Raw genomic sequence first — 21,119 nt, 5'->3', positions numbered from 1 at the left:
GAACGTTTGCACACTCACTCTCTCACTCACACAAACAATCAATAACTCACTTCTTCACTCACCCACTCTTTCCATTCACCAGTCGTCTTTACACATATGCAAATCCTTCCTGTTCTCTGACTATGTCTCTGTCACTGCCTCTGTGTTTGTCTCTGTCTTTGTCTCTGTGCGTTAGGGACGAGATAGCCTGACCCATGAAAAGCTGAGGTTTGCTCATGAACATCCCCAAATGAGGAGACTGGAGGAGGTGGTGAAGGAGCTAAAACCCACGGCCATCATCGGTAGGTAACACGTTTCCTTTCCATTATTCTGTAGAGCCAAAAGACGGTCTTGTGAGGATTGGGGGAAGTGAAGAATGTAGAAGGACATTTAGTAAGGAAAGCACCCTTTTTTTTAATGAACCAATAATTTTAAGAAGAGAGACATTTGTCTTACCAGAATCCTTCAAAAGGGCAACAAAGATTTCAATGGTGAGTTTTGTTGGTGAAAGGCACCAAATTTCAAGCGAAGGGATAAAGCTGGGACCTGTGTAATTCCTCTATCAGGGACACCTGGTTCTCTGCTGAGTTTAATTGAGAAGCAGCCTTACCCCTTTCTAGTGCTTTCAGTGATGGGGGCATTGTGTAGGACATGTTTGCCTATAAACATAGTTAGTAGTCTATTTTGACCGTCAAGGCAGGGACCGTCTCATTCATCTGCCAGGGACATCCTTGATAACAGCCCCTTAAGCGTTCATGTTTTTCTCCTGTCTACAGGCTTTGTGTAGTTAGCTGTAATAGATTTATATAATAATAATAATGTATACATAATATTTTTACATTGTGACCATTAACAGTCTGGAGAGAAAGTACATCATACTTTCTGTACAAATCATCCAAAACACATCCATCTTAGTAAATGCATGCAAATATTGGCGATTTATGAACTCAATGGACCCTATTTTAACGGTCTGAAACGCAAGTGAGAAGCGCCAAGCGCAAGTCGCTTTGCGAGCGGTTCTATGGCGATGTTGCTATTTTACCGGCGCATAAATGACTCTTGTGCCCGGCGCAAATCTAAAAAAGGTTGGACTGAAGTAGCCTAATTACCCGTAGGTAGATTTTATAAGTAGCCTTCTTGCGTGGTTTTTATTTTTCATGTTTTACAGGACAAAGTTTGAGAAACATTAATATATTATAGAATGATACTACCCCTGAAGATGAGTTGTCAACCTGTGTTCCGTTTATACAGGCATGATTAGTAATTTATAATTTTTATAAATTGTAGACAAAAAAATATGATATATATTTTAATTTAAATAACATATATAACCACATAGCTGGCTACGGCCATGAACTGATTTTTAAAAAGCGCTTTTGTAGCCTGTGGCAACTCAAAGTGTTTTGAAGTTTGTGCCTCACATTCACCCATTCATACACACATTGACACACAGACGGCGCGGTCAAGCATGCAAGGCAACAGCCAGCTCGTCGTGAGCAGTTATCACGAGGTGTCTTGCTCAGGGGCACCTCGACACTGAGCTAGGAGGAGCCGGAGATCGAACCAGCAGCCTTACTTTTGATTCGATTATTACTTGCATTATAATTCAATGATGATGGTCCCCTTCTGGTAGGTGTGGCGGCGATCCCAGGGGCCTTCACAGAGCAGATCATCATGGACATGGCTTCCTTCAACCAACGGCCCATCATCTTCGCCCTCAGTAACCCCACCAGTAAAGCGGAGTGCACGGCTGAGCAGTGTTACACCCTCACAGAGGTAGAGACCATGCTAGGCTGGCCTCACTGCCCTACACGCACACAGACACGCACACACAACCACACACACACGTACGTCATGTACCGGTGTTTGTCAGTAGGCACCCTGTTTTCTTGTGGTTATACTTTCATATTCCCCCCCACAACCAACTTTCATTCACAGTTCCTAAAACACAGGTAGAATGAAGGGAAGTTATTAGAGTTTTGCAGATTGAATAATTGGCCAGCGTGACCTGACTTGGAGCACAGTTGTACCTGGTTACAAATCAGCATTGATAACATGGAGGTGATTTGCAGGTGATTTGCAGGCGGGTGGGTTAAAGTCAGCTTCTTACCTGTTTGAGCAATTCATTAAAATATATGTATTAATATTGTGTTCACTTGAGCTCATGGTAGACAATCAAACCATTTTATACCAGTGCCATTATTAAAAAAATGATATTGTGCTATTAGGGTCGGGGCATCTTCGCCAGTGGCAGTCCGTTTGACCCCGTGACCCTGGAGGACGGCAGGAAGTTCTTCCCCGGCCAGGGAAACAACGCCTACGTGTTCCCAGGGGTGGGGCTGGGCGTCACCGCTTGTCTCCTCCGCCACATCCCCGACGAAGTGTTCCTCATCACCGCAGAGGTCAGCTGATTGGGTTCATTCCACATCTTACCATATATATATATATATATATATATATATATATATATATATACATATATGACTGATGAGTATGAGTTGGTATTCAAGAGTATCTCTCTTTGCAAAGTTGGGATTTGTTTCACTCCAATGTCAATCTTTTTGCCATAATATAATTTGCCCAAAGGGCAACAGTACCTTCTTCCTCGATTGCTTTTGTCTCCAAGAAAGTAATAGAAATGACTTTTATGAATTTATCTCAAGGTTCTTGCTGGTGCTTGTGATGTTATATACGCACACGCACACACGCACACGCACACACACACACACACACACACACACACACACACACACACACACACACACACACACACACACACACACACACACACACACAGTACTTCCTCACCAATAGTTGTGGAGTTATGAGACCCAGAGTGCCACAGAGACCCTGTCAAAGATAGAGGGATTCTGCCCTTAGATATTTCTCCTATCAGACTGCTCATTCTCCAGCTCCCTTCGCTTCTCTAGCCTCTAGCAGAATCCCATCATCAATGTATGCGTTCCTGAAAGGTATACATCTGTCAACAACACCATGTATTGAAACATTCTCCAACAACACCATGTAGTGAAAAACATTCACCAACAGCACCATGTACTGAAAACATTCGCCAACAAGACCATGTAATGAAAACATTCACTAATAATAGTGAATAAAAAATAAAAGCAAGACGTTTCACCCTGCGTGGCCCAGCAGATGTGAGGATGCCAATGCCAGTAACCTAACTTTCGAAGACAACTGGGCCCAGTTTCCCAAAAGCATCGTTAGCCTAAGTGGATCGTGAAGTGCGTCGTACGAGCATCGTACAGTTTTCACACCGTTTCCCGAAAGCATCGTTGGTAACGAACGTCGAGAAAACGCTCGTAGCTAACGAGGACTCCAGGGGTACTCGTAGGATGCTAAGAGCATCACTAGCCTACTATAGCCTCAGTGGCGTCACCAGCGGACATTCTGTGTATTGGATGTGTTTTATTCAGACACATCCAATACCACGGAATGCCCAGCTGGCGCAATTTCGCAACCAAAAACAGTGGTTTCCGCTGATATATTACTCATAGACTACTGTTAGATTTAAACAGCAAAGATAGAGACATTACTATGTCAACAACAACATAAATGATTGCAGCAATTTAAAATTCCAAAAATATGTGCGCAGCCAAAATATACCGATCAAACGCCACGTCACAAGGCATATAATAAAATCAAATGATTCCATAGCTCTTGTGTGGGAGGTCGCTTTTGAGCTGCACTTGCTGTCTCCCTCTGATTTAATTCAACCATCGTGGTTAAAATGTCCTCATATTGATCAATGACAGAAGACATAGGCTACTGTGGACATGAATCATGCTGAGACCAGCGGGTGTTGGAGAATTTCTGCAGGCGTTTTTTGTTGCGATTGTTTGAATTAAGCACTGTAAGAGCTTCGGTTAGGCTGTGATGGAGTTCACTATTTATTAGACCGTGTCTAGACAGTAACGAACATCCCTGACCATAGTTAATCGCGTTTGTAGTCTCCACTCATGTGAACTAGTCTGCACTCTACACTCATGTGAACTCGTTATTGCATGCGGGTGTCTTCATTCATAAAAAAATGTAAACGTTCGGGAGTATGCAATAGGCTAATGCAAATTATTCTAAAGAGGTCTAGACTCCGCAAGCAGCCCCGCCTTCTCCAGTGAACCAAGAAAGCCTGTGCCATGACAAACGGGGGATTTTACCCCCTCGGTTTTACACAGGAAACTTGAGATAAGAATGTGAAATCACCGGGCGTGCCAAGCTGCGACTGAACCGGCTTGGCAGTGTAAAAAGACCTATAGCCTACATCATCCTGCCCAACAATATGGGCAGGATCTAGACCAAGCTCTCCTAATTGGGTCAGCAATAGCCGTGTGTCAAAGCCTCTGCGTTTGAAAAGTATGTGTATTTCCTAAAATGGTGTCCTCTGTATAACAGACCATCGCTGAGCTGGTGACTGAGAAGGACCTGGCCGAAGGAAGACTCTACCCTCCGCTCAGCTCCATCAGGGATGTCTCCCTCAAACTGGCTGTTAAGGTGAGCTCACCCTCCTTCCTGAATCCCTAAAGGTTCCTCAGTATCCCTAAGGGCTAAAATCAGTGGCAGGTAGCATTAAAAATCAGTGAAGACAGGAAATGTCCAGCACACACACACACACACACACACACACACACACACACACACACACACACACACACACACACACACACACACACACACACACACACATCATTAGGGCATTTAGCATTTAGCTTACATCGGTTAATACACACATTGACACACCGACGGCAGAGTCAACCATGAAAGGCGACAGCCACACACAGTGGACAGAGAAGGTGGATTTGCATTTGTAAAGGTGGAGCACTCAAACCTATGACACTGAAGATCAATCAATTAACGTACACGTTTCTCGGCTCATTAAAGCAGTAGTCAAGTTGCGGGAACCAGCCAGATTGAGCTATCTTATGAAAATCCCTTCAGTCCTAATTCAAAGCCACCCCTAAAACTGCTCACTAGTGCGCCAGCTTCATCAATAGGTCTGTCCAGCCCTGTGGAAGACCGTGTTCATGGGCATGGGCACAGTGCCACGCAGGTAGCCCGGTACGTAGGTAGATAGACAGGTAGGCCTGATCGCTGCCCCCCACCCCCGCCTGCCTGTAGATCTTGGAGCAGGGGTATGCCAACGGCACGGCGACGCTGCGCCCCGAGCCGGCCGACAAGGAGGCGTTCGTCCGCTCGTTGGTCTACGGCACCGAATACCACGAGTTCTCGGTGGACACCTACCGCTGGCCCGAGCCCGCCATGGCCTTCCAGAGCTGCAAGCTGTGAACCTGACCCCCAGATTCACAGCGGAGTGGGGGAGACGAGAGGGAGGGAGGGGGGGACGCAGAGAAGAGAAGAGAAGAGTGAGGGTGGGAGTGGAAGAGGAGGCAGATGACTGTGTCATTTAATACAACTGTGCAATATGATCGCCATGCTGGAGTTTTCTTGTCTAGCTTTGTGTTTTTGAGGATCATTTTAGTGGCCGCTTATATAATGTTGTTGGGAGGATTATAGGGGTGATGATACATTTGGTATGGTTATAAAAGGTAAAAAAAAAAAAATCCATGATTACCAGCAGTGATTCGTTTAATGCTTTTTCATTTTGCCACGCTGTAACGTTATTCTCTGCGGCCCCAGTACACAGGTATGCTGGAATGGTATCATTGAATCGAATGGTGAAACTTGGGCAATATATATCCAAAAGACAGCTTCTCTCGGGGGCTGTGATGTACTTGAAATGCATGATATTGCATATTATTTCTGAAATTGCATCGGTAGAATCTTAATATTGACAGGGCACATTCATTCATAATGTCAAGAAACCTTTTTTGAACTGCCAACTATAAAATCTTTTAATATAGTGAAATAAACATTAAAAAATATTTTTCTGCTTCATCACCTTGTGGTTTTTCATCTGTCCCACATGAAAGCTAGCGTGGAAAGGCTTGTTCTTTAACTAAAGTTTATTTGTGTGTAATTGGTTTTCTTTGTCCCATACTTTTGGTTGGGTTCCTTTAATCGGCTGGTTAGCTAGCTAGTTTGTGTTTCCTATCACTTTGATGATGCTATAAGACCTAACCAGCACATCGTCAGTCATTGACTACAGCACGAGATAATGAGTTTGGTGCAATGACATTAAAATCATATTTCGTTGCAAAATCGTTCTACATCTATGGCAAAAATGTGCACACTTGAAGATTCTTCAATCCACAAGTCCCTTCAATCAGTTCATATTGATTATAAGTCCATACCCGGTCGTCTCCCCTCTTACCTGTGTGTGTTTACCTCAAGGTCAGGGAAGGGTTTGGGGACAAACTCAAATGCTCTTTAATTGCTTCCTTATTTCCACCTTTCTATATGTTTAGGCATAGTACTTTGTGGGCTGCTTAATGTTTGCTTTGAATCATGGTATTGCTTCTATCGTGGCCAAGGCTCCACTGAGATTAGGTTTATTAATAAAAGATGGGGACAGAAATTTGAGTCTAAAATTATTTTTGAATTGAACACTTTGAATTGAGTTGGATGAGACCAAACTGTGCCAAATCTGAGAACATTATCATTCATGTTTCTCTTTTTGATAAAACAATGGCTTGTTTTAAAAAACAAGCCATTGCTTGTTTTTTAAAGCTCTGCACAATTGATGTCTTTACAGCTCCTTAGAAAAGTAATCTCTATCCCCTTTTAATCGAACCGAGGAATTAGAAATGAATTGATCGTTTATAGTTCGGCCATTCTGGTACTCAAGCCATTGAGATGCTTATCTCAGGATAGAGTCCGATCTGACCCCATAAGAAATGGATTGGAGTGTGATGTGGTTGATGGTGATGGCTGGTTTAACCTGTGCACTCTGATTACTTAATGTGCAACAGATGTGCAACCTCACCCAGCCCAGAGTCCAACCAGACTCGCCCAGGTGAGGATGATAAAACCAGCCATCGGGAATGCCCCTGTATGGTAATTGTAAAAATGATGGTAAAAGTTGTTTCTATCATTCCTGTCCACTCCAAAGATAGATATCAGAATCATTTTACGCCAGTGGTTCGAGCTTTTTACTTCTGACTTGGTGGGATATTCTCAGTTTATAAAAAATCTACACCCAACAATTTTTACATAAATCCTGGACATTAACACACGGTTACTGGTGTTGTTCTTCTTGTAATTTCTGTATCAGGCTACATACATTTCCGGTTGGAGCACGATAAAGCGTTATGAGGTGCCCTCTATGCCACTGACACATGACAGTGACCCAAAAGATGCCCTTTTCAGTAAATACATGTAGTGCAGTGCCTTAAAGTGTGTACCTACATTACTATATTGGAAAAAGATTCCAATATAGTAAAGGAGCAGCAGTGCACTTAAGTCCCCGTCCCGTCCCGTCCCCGTGGGTGGGGTAAGAATAACCGATTTTTACTCATGTTGTCCTCAATGAAAACATTTACCTTTATTTCAGGATGTCCTGTGTCAATCAAAATGATAACAATGCATATAGTAAGTAAGTAAGTAAGTAAGTAAGTAAGTAAGTAAGTAAGTAGGTAAGTAGGCCTAACATATCTTTATAAGGCATTTAAACATCTAAATAAAGTTATCACTGGCCAAAGGCCGTACATGATGCAAAAAGGCATATTAAAGAACCCAGATACTTTTACATATACCTACAGTATAGACATGTCATTAAAGGGGAAGAAAGGCCAGGAAGAAGAGGTGTGTTTTGAGCCTAGATTTAAAACTGGTGACGGAAAGAGTGTCTCTGATGGAAGGCGGCAGTTTCTTCCAAAGGCCATATATGACATAGGTCTGGGTAAATATGACTTCTAAAAAAAACAGTGGTGCTGTGGCTCAACTTGTCCCAGTTTAGGGGTAAATTGAGCAATCTGGGGGTAAATTTAACAATTTCCTTTTTGAAGTTGAATGCATTTTCCTTTTCCATATAATCTTATATAGAAGTATAATTTTTAAAGTAACCTTAAGCAATATAAAACCCGTCTCTTTCTTGGCATGATAGCTTTTCTACAATGTTTAAAATAGGAAAAAATCAATCAGTTGTGTAATACTACATTGTAATATAATTTATACTTTAGAGACTTAACTAAACTTCAGTGCATCATGGTTGTAAGTTGAACGACTAACTCAATTTACCCCACAGCATGTCGCTCACTTTGCCCCACAGCCAATATTTTGGAAAAACTGAAATTAAAGTATTATTAAAATAAATTTGCTTTGACACAGCAGTCATTATACCTGATATGTTAAACACTTACTTTGACAAGCAAAAAACCGTTAATTGTAAAAAAACACAAAATACTTGCAACTTCCAACCCCCATCCTCTCAATTATTATAATACTATTTGGCGTATGGCATGATGCCAAATAGTCTACTGATTCCGCGTAAGCTTGGTTGATATCAAGCTATGCGGTCCAAGCGTGTCTTTTTCTGGTGCGTAATAAACCTTGGAGTCGCCAGTGACGTGCGCGCCATTGCTGCAGGTGCGCCGGTGAGCAGAATATGTTAACAGTCACGGTACAGAAACTCGATTTGAAGATGGATATTATCATACACAATATTTTACAAATAGTTGTGTTATGATTGATGTGTTTAAACACTAACTTCGTGCCACAATGAACGATACGATAAGCACCTTTTCGAACCGCTCTTCTCAGCACCACAATCAGTCTTGGAGCCAAAACATTTCGAAATCGTTCAATTTCGTCTATTTTACGGAGACCACCATCCTACCCTCTTTGATCGGATTACTGTGTACTACTGGGCTTATTGGCAACGTGCTCGTCTTAGTGACCATTCTTAGGTAAGTTCCCAAGTTTTTGATTTTATATGAATGTCGTTTTTATATATTTACTTTGGGATATAAGGGATCATCAAACGAGCAAATTAACAACATAACATCAAATCTTCACATGGCATAAGACAGTCTAGTGCTTTTCTTTTATTAAGTATGAAATATGTGATGGAATAATCATTAATTTCTGCGTGTCATGTGTCGGCAAAGCTTCACGCATGCAAGGATTTTTTAATAAAAATACAATCATAAGCAGCCTTATTCATAAAGATATATATGATACATGGATATATTTGCTGCGTTTGTGTGTGTGTGTGTGTGTGTGTGTGTGTGTGTGTGTGTGTGTGTGTGTGTGTGTGTGTGTGTGTGTGTGTGTGTGTGTGTGTGTGTGTGTGTGTGTGTGTGTGTGTGTGCGTGCGTGTGTGTGTGTGTGTGTGTGGTGTGTGTGTGTGTGTGTGTGTGTGTGTGTGTGTGTGTGTGTGTGTGTGTGTGTATACATACATACACATAGCTAACACACATAAACATATAGCTACGCCTACACTACAGCTACACGTATACAAAGCAGAATGTAGCATGGTTATTAACGTTTTTTCTTTTTCTTTCTTTTTTTACAATTACTGTCAATATCATACTGAGATGTTAAGCCTCCTTCTATAAAATCATGGACATTTCATATGTTTCTAATGCTTGGCTCTATTGTGAGTACATGTTGGAGAGAAATTACACTTATTCACACTCATTATACACTCATTATAGTAGTAGGCATAGCTTTCTCACTCTGCAGTTAGATAAGAGATGGCTGTCCACACGATGTTTCTGGTTGGCTGCCTCATCCGGGGGCCCTAACCTATACACACTCGGTATTCACATATTGGAGACAGTGTACGGTGATCAAAGGAGAATGTTACAGCAACTTTAAAGGCTAGAGGCTAGAGGATTTCACACTTCACGGTGCAAAGCTACACCATTAATTAATGCCAGCCGAGGCCGTCATCAGGATGACTGACTTAGGATCAGGGGCCCATCATATACGTTATCACTTTCAAAATGAGGCTTATGGCAAATAGTGGGAAACAAACTGCTCAGTGTTGATCTTCTCACATGTCAGCACTTTGAGTCACAGTCACAGACTTCTGTGAGGCTGGAGTCTAATGGGAATAACGACAAAGTTAATGTAAAAAAGCACTAACTTGAAAACAAGTAGTCTTTCGACACACATCAGGAAGCACACATATCGTGTTTATCAGTTTAACTATGAAAGCAACAAAAAAGGCAAACAATACATCAGCTTGCCTCACCTTGCCAGAGCAATTAGCAAATGTAGATTAGTCTGGAACCTCTCAGGTAATTTCTAATCCTCAAGGGGTGTAATCAATGTGCAGACAAAAATGCGCCTGGACGTGATTGAATGGACCAAATACCAATCAAGGCAACGGACCCGGAACGCATGACACTTCAGAAGCAGCCATCGTGGTTGTTTATGAAAATGCCTAAATGGCGCATAGGGCTCTCCTCCAGTAGCAATCAAACCTACCCCCTTTTTAATTAACCGGTTGTGATTAGCCCGACCCACGCAAGGTCTGCTAGAAATCATCTGTTCAATGCAGAATAAACCTACTAGATTGCTGTTGTAAAATAGGATGCAAATCATCTGGGTAGAACGCTGTCTTCCTTCACACAGGCTTCACTGCCACCTGTGATTTGATTGGATAGCTGCATTGGCTGCTTGTTAAAATTCCTGTCATTCCGAGTCATAATGTAATTAATGTCCTCAAAAACAGCACTTTTGACAGAGCTTCTGCAGCCGTCCTGTTGATTTTTCTAACTGTTGTCTCTACGAATTGGGCTTGTGGTGCATCACTCAGACTTGGTGCCACAGGTTCTTGAAGACCACACATTTAAGGTGGTACATCACAGTTGTAATGCTTAAAGAGGTGGATCCAACATTGGAAACATCAGCTATTAATGCCCCCCCACACAGACATCTCTTCACTTGCTGTGTCTTCTGAATGGCAGTAAGTGGTTAGTGTAGAAAAGTTGTTGTAGAAACTGCTGCCTATTAACCCCTGCCTGGGCCTTTTAATTATAGAATCCAAAGAAATCATCATAATGAGCTTTGGATTAATAGCATCTACTAAGTAGATGCTTACAAACTGACAGAACAAGGAATTTCTATCTTAAATCAGCCTGTGAGGGAATTCCCTTAAGGCTGTTTTGTTTGATATTTTCTACATTCATACATACACCACATTTTGGTGGTCCCTTGAAGGGCTTGAATTCTCAATGCTTAAATGCTGCGGTGACAAAATAAGCTGTGGTCTCAGGGATAAGTCATCCAGGGTTTAATCACTTACCTTAGCTCAAGGTAAGCTACCACACTGTCTCAACCTTCTCCACAGCAAACAGAAAAACAAATAACATTATAGAAACATATTCAGAAATTATACAAATGGTGAAACCAGAGAGCCATGGTAGGCTATAGGCTTTTCTCCTTTTGTATCTATAAATCGAGGCCCATCCCCTGGAATAGTAAACAGGCAGCATGGCCATTAGGCTCCTCGTGAAAGGAGTCCTGACCTCCGAAAGAGCTGGGCAAAGGACAGACTGGAGAGCCAAGAAAGTGTTTGCCTGTTTTTGATCCTACCTGGGGAATTATTCTGAGAGTGCAGCCACAATGTGTTGCTGGTGGTGCCCCAAATGTCTTCCATGATATATTTAATAGCTTCCAGCTCAGACAGCATACATACAAGGATATAATCCGCGGTCTTTTCAAGAGTTATTTAAATAGCTGACATCAAGACGTATATAAACATACTTTTTGACATTTTCCGGTCAAGAAAACGTGTAGTGGCTACACCCCTCGATGTGATAGGTGACGGTTATTTAACGTATTTAAATCCTGCGGCTCAAACTTTAAAATCAAACAATGCATAATGTCACCATGAGTTTGTTGACTATTGTCACTTTTTTGACAACAGATTAAGGAAAAGTCAGAGTTTAGAGAGTTAAATTCAAACATGAATCATCCAAGGGGCATGGAACCGGCCAATGTTTTGTTGTGGTGGGCAGGGCAGTGAAGAAGACGGTGCCGGACGTGTACATCTGTAACCTGGCGGTGGCCGACGTGGTCCATGTGACCGTCATGCCCTTCCTCATCCACCAGTGGGCGCGCGGTGGCCATTGGGTCTTTGGCAGTACGCTGTGCCGCGTCATCACCTCCCTGGACAACTGCAACCAGGTGGCGTGTGCAGCGGTGATGACCGCTGTCAGTGTGGACAGGTGAGTCCTGCAGTGGCAGTCACTTCAGGTGCTGTGGATATGAAGAGCTACCTTTCGTTTGAAATGCCGTAGCCATCTCATCTGTAAGCTTTTAATGTGAAAGAAATATAAAGAGAATGAAGAGAATATCTAGTACGGGTTGACGGCCCCTAACTCTGTAAAGAGCCTATTTCGATTTTGCAACACTTCCCAATAGCAGAGAAACTCTTTTCTGTTCTTTCTCTACAGAACTCACAAATCTTACCATGCAGAACCTTTAAAGGAGCAAAAGTTTAAAATGGAAGAAAGGCTAAGACACAGTCTTTGACCTCATTATATATTAACTTTCCTTCCTAAGAGACTCAACTGCCTAGATTTAAGATTATGAGCGAACAATTTACTTTCAAGCAAAAGCCCAAAGAAACTCCAGCGCCACATGGACTGCAAGGGAGTGTTTTGTTTTGGAGTCCTCCTTGATCCTCCAGGTGCAGATTGTGTATGTTTTAGGACTGGGATTCATTGTAGTCACTCATACGGACAATCATCTTTTATCTAATAAGATAAGATAAGATAGAACTTTAGAGCCCAAAGACTCTAAAGTTACTGGAGAGGGCGGGGGCTAATAAAAGGTTCAGGCTAACGCACCACCTGTATCTGCATTAACATGAACCTCCAAACTGACAGCTTACAAGACCATCAAATGGCTTATCTTGTGCGTGGGGGACCACAATATATGCTGCACCATGTGGAATAGAGTCAGACTCAGCCCACTCTTCTTGCCTGACATCGAGAAGCAGAAAGGTTACACAGATGCCCACAGGCCATTAAGTAGTAATTGTAGGGCTGGGCACCTCAGACCTGCTTGTTCTCACAATGAAAACATGAGTACTACAGTGCACAATTGTAGGAATTTATTGTTCCTGTCACCCACACCCATTTTCTTCTAACCAGTGGCTGTCATACTCTACACCAGCACAAAGTCAGCCCTTGATGTTGGACAACCTTGATTTGGATATCTCACCAGTCTATGTGCAATCTTAACATACTTTTTTTTTTGTGTGATACCACATTTAGCCTAGACTCATTCTTGATAAGTGGAAAGGGCAATCCCTCCTCCAGCTATGTAAGATGCAAAGAAATTCTGAGCATAAACCATTTTAGATTCAATTGTCCTCCATTCTCCTCACAGGCGGCCCTCACTCACCATCTGGCTGCCAATCTTGTTATAGCAAGCATACAAACTAACCATGGTTACCTGTGTTGAAAGAGCTGGATGACATGTGTGGCAGCCAGCCACATGCATTTCCTTTGGGATTAGGAATTTGGCTTATGTCTCAATCTTATCGTGTTAAGGAACTGTTGTAATGTTATAAATACTGTTGTTACACTGGTGCAGCAAATACTGGTGCTACAGTTACAGAGGTTAAAATTGACAACACAAAACCCCTAAACACACAAGTTCCTTGGAAACCTTTTTTAGTGGCCTGCTTTAGATTATAAGGTAAACTTTATAATAAAGAGGGTGTGTGTGTGCATGTCTCGGTAACAATCTGAGTTTATAGTACTTTCATTTGGTGTGAGCCACATAAAGATGACTTTTGGTCATCCCTGTAATAGACAACGAGTTACGTAAAATCTGCATCATGTTATGGTTTAGCACATTGCTAGTTATGGTTTACAAATGGTACAGGAAAGCTGACATCCTAAGTTCTTTCAAAAGTACATCTGAGCTCTGAAGTACATAGTCACATCAATTTATATAATTTATTTGTCAGACAAATCATCGGATTTAAGAATTTAGGAATAGTACTGACTGATTTTCATGATTTCAATCGAAATATATTCTCTAAGAAGAATCCCTGTTCTAACTGGTTCCCCTTTAAGGTTTGCTTAACAAAGTCTTTGCTCACCATAACATCACTCCCTTTGTTGTGTCAGGCATATATTAAGCCTTAATCTTCCCTTGTGAGTCATTGTTATTCGATGTCTTATTTTTTTCTTCTCTGAGGTACTGTGCCGTTGTCCATCCGTTTCGCCTGCTGGCTTTGAGGACCAAATCCAGGACCATGGGTCTCAACCTGCTGGTGTGGGGGGTCTCCGTGCTGCTGGTGGTGCCGGTCTGGCTCCACTCCAAGGTCATCCGCTTCCCTGATGGCCTGGAGAGCTGCAGCATTAACCTGGTCTCCCCCAGCGCGGTCCTCTGGTGAGATCAGGGAGTCCTCTTCCCACACGTTCCCCTCTCCCAACATTTTACATGTAATGGGGTGCTTTGATTGGGATTCGATATTGATCGTTGAATATAGATCGTCGATTCTATATTCAAAATTATTCCCGATTCAAAGTAGATTCTCGATTCAGTACATAAGGGTGTTGATTCCCGGATCTTCTCCAGTCCACTCTGTGCTAGAGGTGCAAATTCAGGCATGAAAGCACTGAAAATTCTGTCTAAGTTACATGGGTCTCCTGGCTACGTATCCCCTGCATCCCAGTCCCTGTCCCCCCCGGATACTAAGCCTATGCGTGTGGGTGTGTGTGAGTGAGTTAAAGCAAGTGCTTGTCTCCCAGTGTACCTTGTTTTCTGACACCCCTGGATGGTGCCTATAAGTGAAGGGCGTAGGAGAGATGAAGGCACATTAAATGATTGCAATTGGTGATGTTAGGTAATTAAACACTTGCACACTTATGTCCCTCATAAGCATAGGAGAGCCAAGGATTATGTCTCTCCACTATCACCCAGCCAGTGTGCTGTTCAGAATCCTTACCTTATAAAATGCACGAGTCAGTGGGCAATCAACTTGAAATTGATTTTATCACAGCGCATTTCACACATCAATTTATTTTAGCTATATGCTCAATTTGTTCATTGGGCAATGACAATATGGCAATGACTCTGTAGAGTTTATAATCTCTCTCTCTCTGTATCTCTGTCACTCTTTATCACTGTCCATCTGTCTCTCTCTACTGCACAGGTACACTTTATATCAGACCATTACGTCGTTCTTTCTGCCTCTGCCCCTCATTCTGACCTGCTACATCCTCATCGTGGTTCACACCTGGAGGATGTACATGAAGAACAAGCAGGCCCAGCGGTGAGCCAGCCTCAGCTCTTTACAGGCGTGTATCCATGACATAATGAAAGCCCTAGCCTGTTGAAAGTGAGGCTGCTGCTGCTGCACCACCTTCATAGTGGGCATGGTCGACACATTGCTTCCTTTGAAAGTTGTAAGATGAAGCAATACACCCACATGCTAGCTAGATGAAGTGTTTATTACATTTTTTGTGATTCAGGCCTGTTCATTCATGAATTCGCGTTTCAAATATGAATGTTAGCTTGTGAAAAAAAAAAAAAAAAAAAAAAAAACATGTCAAAGTCAGCTGCAAAATTCAATGTATGAAATTCAGCGTTAACATCGGGGGACCCAAGTAAGAGCAATCGATCCTTGATGCTAGATCGTGGTCAAGCAAGGAGAGCGAGTGAGTGGGTGTTAAAAAAGAAAAACGGTGTGCATTATAACAAAAACATAAATAAAAGATAAGACCCCCCCACCCCCCCACTCACCTTGACATTAAATGTGATGAATAAGGACATAGATTTCATTAGCATTTAACAGACCGATACAATGGATAGGGCGTTTAATAAGGTCCACCACCGTTGCTTCTCTCCCCATAGAAAACTACAGTCAGTGTTTAATGATTTACCTTTCAGCATCTCCTATTATAGGCTATTGTGTAAAATGCTGTTTAGAATTAACGTTGTATCAAGAATGAAAGAACCAGCGAGTGACGCTCTTATTCCCGCTGTCCTTGCTTGACCGCGATAGAGCATCTAGGATAGATTGCTCTTCCCTGGGTCCCCGGATGTTTACGCTGAATTTCATACATTGAATTTTGCAGGTGACTGGCATTTTGAATTTTGGGACGTTGAAAATATTTAAGTTGAATTTTTTAACGTTGAATTTTTTAACTTTGAAAAATAAAGGTGAAAATGTTTGGTTGAAAATGTAAAGTTATATTATGAGGCAAAATCCTACGTTTTTTCAATGCATAAATATTCAGTGCATAATTCAATGGCTTTTTATTTTTCGAATTCCAATGGCACAGATTTACTTCCATATATAATCGGGTAATCCCACCTAGGAGATTGAATTGACCCATTGGGTCATTGGATCAGGGGCGTCACGCTAACTCAAGCTCGGGCACGCTCTCTAATTATGCCGCTTTTCCACTGCATGGTACCAGCTCGACACGACTCGACTCGACTCGACTCAGCTCGCATTTTTTGCGTTTCCACCGCGAAAACATGGTATCTGGTACCTGAAGTGGCTGCTTTTTCTAGTACCGCCTCGCTCTAGGTTCCAAGCGGCTGAGCCGATGCTAAAAGGTGACGTCGGCAGACGGCCGGCCACTGATTGGCCAGAGAGTGTGACGAAGTCACGAGAGCGACATGGCAACCATGCTGGTAACAGCCATAGCAGCGCCGCAGCCAACATATTCCACTTCTTCAACTTCTTCAACATGCCAGCTAATAATAGTAATGTTATCGATGTCCTCCATTGTTGTTAGGTGGGTTCTGTGAGCTGTGTTCGAAATCGTTCCCTATACACTCGTTCCCTATTCCCTATATAGTGTACATGATATAGTGCACTATATAGGGAATAGGGAACGAGAATTTGGACGCTACGCTGAACATTTCTAAACGTCATTTGCGTCAGTAAATGCGCCGGGTATTTGTGTGACGCAGACAGATGCGCCCACATCATGTAAACAAACCGGGCACTCACGAGAAAGCTGGAGGTTGTATTGATGTTGAATGTTACATTTCCTTGTTCAAGTTTTTTTTAACTAATTCTGAATGTTACATTTTCTATGTTAAATCCCAAATAAATTGTTGACATTTCTATACGAAAGCCGGAGACTCCATCATTAAATGGATTCGTTTTCGCGGTTATTCAGCTTCTTCTTCTCCTCCGGAAAAACACGACCGCATTGCATTGTGGTATACGGGAGTAACATGTAGGGTACATCGTATGTACCCTATTTTAAAGGCACCCAGTGCAACTTTATGTAAACATTCAATGAAAAATAAACATTCAATTTCTAGTCTTTTTTACACGTAGTAAGTTTCAATAACTCCATACCATTACATATCGACATTCAAGGAGCAAAGATGAGACGTCGCTGTGTGGTGAGAACTGATAGAAAATCGTAAACAACAACAATCGCCGGCGGGGAGAAGCCATTTTTCCATTGACTGGAAGCCTGCTTTATTTATTGTAGGTTACAAAAAATAAAGAAAATGGCGGCATTGTTGTTGTTATCGATTTTCTATCAGTTCTCACCACACAACGACGTCTCATCTTTGCTGCTTGAATGTCGGTATGTAATGGTATGGAGTTATTGAAACTTACTACGTGTAAAAAAGACTAGAAATTGAATGTTTATTTTTAAGCCTCGAAAGTTGCACTGGGTGCCTTTAAGTCCACTATATAGTGCCCTATATAGTGGACCACTGAGAATTCGAACACCCTACAAAATGGCGTGCACCCTATTTAGTGCACTACATCCATGATAGGGAACGATTTCGAACACAGCTGGGTTGCGTAGGTGTTGTTTGAGTCGCGTACAAAAATACGTCACAGCCCTTTCGCGCAGCCGACCCCGCCCACGTCCAGGAGGTACTATTTGCGGTGGAAAACGACCCGTGCTGCTACCGTGTCGAGTCGAGTCGAGTCGAGTCGAGCTACATGTGCGGTGGAAAAGCGGCATAAATAGCCGCGGGCCCCATTAATTCACATAGAATCTTACCTGTTGTAACAATTTTACAAATGTTACAGCTACAGCAGCAACTTGCCCCGCGCCCGGGCCATCCGCCTGACCAAGATGGTGCTGGTTCTGGTGGGGGTGTTCCTGCTGAGCGTGGGGCCCTACCACATCCTGCAGCTGGTCAACCTGACGGTGCGGAGGCCCTCGCTGGCCTACCACACCTGCTACTACCTGTCCGTGTGTCTGAGCTACGCCGCCAGCAGCATCAACCCCTTCATCTACATCCTGCTTAGCGGACACTTCAGGCGTCGGCTGACCGGGCCCCGCATCCCCGGCGGACGAAGCGCCGTCGAGAAAGAGCGCACGTGGCATGCCCACACACCGCACTCAAGCTACGCGTGAAAGCCAGCCCCCCCTCCCCCTTTTGTTTGAGCTAGACCCCGCATGTTATTGTTTTGTTGCGTTCCCGACTTTTTAATTGACTTTCTTTTTAATTGAAGGGGCGGGGCAATATTGCTCATCAGTCATTCGCTCTCTTGCACAAGCAAGTCCCGTTTGCAGCAGATCAGTAACAGGGTGCATGCAATAGCACACGTGTTACCCTTAGAGCGCCATTTGAGTCGATATTTATATTGTAGCCTATACTATGTTTTTAAACCTTTGTGCATTTCAGTCAAGTTTGGATCAGGATCCCTCTATAGCAGTACTATGCAACCCACTGCATATATATATATATATATATATATATATATATATATATATATATATATATATATATATACGTCGCCCGTAACAGATAAAGACATAACGAATAGTCTACTTATTTTCGTATGTAAATAGTTTTTAGTTACAACTTTTCAAATGTGCTACTCGGTACCATGAAAGACTGATATTATCTGTTGAATGTATCTCATGGTGTTATGGGGCCCCCTAGAGTCAAATTGTAAACATTGCAAGAAATGCATTTCATGCAAAATGAAAAAGTGTTACAGCGCTTATGAATACGTGTATTATGAATCATTCTGAATTATATGATTCAATTTATCATTATTTATGATTCACCAAATTGATTTTGTTGATAGGCTACTTAAACTTTTCTCCAGCAGATGAATGAAGCTGACCCAGAAAATCTCTGAAGAATAAAATATTCCAATCAACGGGTCAATCGCTTCATGGATTTTTTTTTTCTCCTGGTAACCAAGCACCCGTCTAGACTGGCTGCTGGCCAGTGTTTCTCTGGTTAGCTGTGGCCGAACGGCTGGTTGACTCTGGCTGGTCGGATCTCATCTTCTCTCAAGGGCAGTGGCCCAGAGCAAATCATGTGATCAATATCAAGGCAGCCAGACCAGACATGTTGTGGAGCTATGCCTCAGGTCAGGAGTTCGGGGGACCCCCCCCCCAAAAAAAAAACACACACACACACACACACTCAGTGATCAATATGTCTCAATGTCAACACGATGCAGCGGTGACATCGGGGCTTTCAGGTGTCCGTATATCAGGGGTTAATGCACATCCTGCAGCCAATCAGAATCGAACATTCCCCCAGACCATGGTATAATAATATTTTTTCCCTTTGTGGGTGGTATAATTTCATTGTGATTATTTTCTGTTATTAGCTATTAACAGAGTACAGGGTAACAGTAAAATAGTATATATTGTTATTATGTTATCATTATTGTATTACTATAGTATTTTATTTCATTTGTTTGGATCAATACTGCCGAATCTTTGTATCAACAACTAACTAACTAGAAAATGCATTTCCTGTAGAAATGCGGTTAGTAGGCCTACTGTAGTGCAATGTGAGGTTGAAAATATATAACAATAATATTTCCAATCGATTAATCATCTTTGCGCCAGTGTAACAAGACATAACATAACTATTTAAGCTTGACATAGTGTTTCTAAGTTAAATAGGCCTATTGACGTTTTTAGGCTCTGGAACAACAAAAGCTGTGATCCGCTCTAGCCGAAGCTAGAGCGTGTGAAGTTTGACGTCATCACGCTCTAGACTTAACCGAAGTTCAACTGAAAATATACCAAATTTAACAGATTCTGAAAAAAATACAAATTATGTCAAGATTCTGTTTAGATATAATTGAAGACACAAGTGTGTTGATTTGTTAAACGTTTGAAAAAATTTAATGGTTAAAAATGTAACAAGTTACGAAGTCTGAAGTAGTTGAAGGAGGACCAGGCTAGCACTCACCTAACTATTGGCAAATTATTGGACTCTGATGAATGCCTACTTTCAGAGCTTTGTTGACCCCTGTTGTTCAGGTGTGGAATTACACCAAGACACGGCGGCCCCTTCTGATGGCGTCACGCCATTTAAGACAACCAGGCAAGTTGTTTTCGCGTGATACATCAAGCTGAAATAGTTTTTTTACAGGATTTAGACGAGTTCACCAACCAGCCAATATTTAGATACAGACATGTATTTTATTTTAGTTGCAGCCTGCACAAGGTCCATTATTGCTTTGCTTTTTTTTTTACTTGGTAGACCTATATCATTTTTGATAGGGCCACAATGAAACAGATAGGAAGATCTTCCTGATAACCGTGAGTTGAACAGTCTTGTAATGTTTGAGAAGGAAATTGCATTAGAATTAAAGCCAAAATAGTATCCTTGTTCGACAAAATCACCTTTTACAGGATGACTTTGATAGTCTTCGTCTTATGACCTCCCCCGCTCAGCACTGGTGCTGCATAGACCTCTACTTCAACAATATCGTAGGTAAGGAGTCTATTAAAGAAACCAGATTTGTATCAAAGTGCTGCAAATTTACAGATTGCATCGGACAAATGCAGAAATCACATTAAGTACACCGACATAGAGTTTGGTTTTACAATAGGCCTATGTACCAATTAAACAATAAATTAAAGCAATGGATAAAGTGCCATAAGCCAGCATATAAAAATAAATTGGAAAACGAAAAGCTAATTTAGATTCTGTCTGTGGACCCTGAGGACCTTGATGAACAATGACAACTATTTGCCCCAACCTTTGGTCTTCCCAATCCTGACTCGCACTCTCACTGAGGGATGCACACAGCTGTACCCAAACATCGTTGTGACCTTGTTGTTTACATTCGCTTGTCCATATGTCTTGGGAGATCACCTTTACATCTCTCTCCATCTCCTTCATATAAAATACATCCCCACACGAGAGTTGGCCGGAATCCTTTGTGAACAGCAGATGGCGATGTCTGAGAGGCCTCGAAGGCCAACAAGCTCGGTGAGCGGGAGACTGGTGAACCGAACGGTTGGGCAGCTGGTACGTAAATATATATTATATCT

The 21,119-nt window shown here is 42.2% G+C and overlaps 2 protein-coding genes across 2 annotated transcripts in view; both read left to right on the top strand.

Moving 5' to 3' along the window:
* The window catches only part of me1 (malic enzyme 1, NADP(+)-dependent, cytosolic), a 60,179-nt gene extending 53,677 nt beyond the window's left edge, over positions 1-6,502 (top strand). The window contains exons 10-14 of the mRNA XM_056601773.1: positions 176-281; positions 1,613-1,755; positions 2,208-2,381; positions 4,393-4,491; positions 5,116-6,502. Coding sequence (XP_056457748.1) covers positions 176-281; positions 1,613-1,755; positions 2,208-2,381; positions 4,393-4,491; positions 5,116-5,283 — 690 coding nt within the window. The 3' untranslated portion in view covers positions 5,284-6,502. The remainder of the gene's footprint in view (positions 1-175; positions 282-1,612; positions 1,756-2,207; positions 2,382-4,392; positions 4,492-5,115) is intronic.
* Positions 6,503-8,028: 1,526 nt separating this feature from the next.
* On the top strand, positions 8,029-18,453 carry mchr2a (melanin concentrating hormone receptor 2a). Its single transcript, XM_056601775.1, has 5 exons — positions 8,029-8,801; positions 11,865-12,074; positions 14,062-14,256; positions 15,023-15,142; positions 17,888-18,453. Exons 1-5 carry the CDS (start codon positions 8,614-8,616, stop codon positions 18,216-18,218), a joined length of 1,044 nt encoding a protein of 347 aa, XP_056457750.1. The 5' UTR covers positions 8,029-8,613; the 3' UTR covers positions 18,219-18,453.
* The last annotated feature ends 2,666 nt before the right edge of the window (positions 18,454-21,119 follow it).

Source organism: Gadus chalcogrammus, chromosome 11, assembly GCF_026213295.1.
Source record: "Gadus chalcogrammus isolate NIFS_2021 chromosome 11, NIFS_Gcha_1.0, whole genome shotgun sequence".
Taxonomy (NCBI): Eukaryota; Metazoa; Chordata; class Actinopteri; order Gadiformes; family Gadidae; genus Gadus; species Gadus chalcogrammus.
The sequence above is the reverse complement of the archived record's forward strand: the minus strand, read 5'-3'. Positions and strand labels throughout refer to the sequence as shown.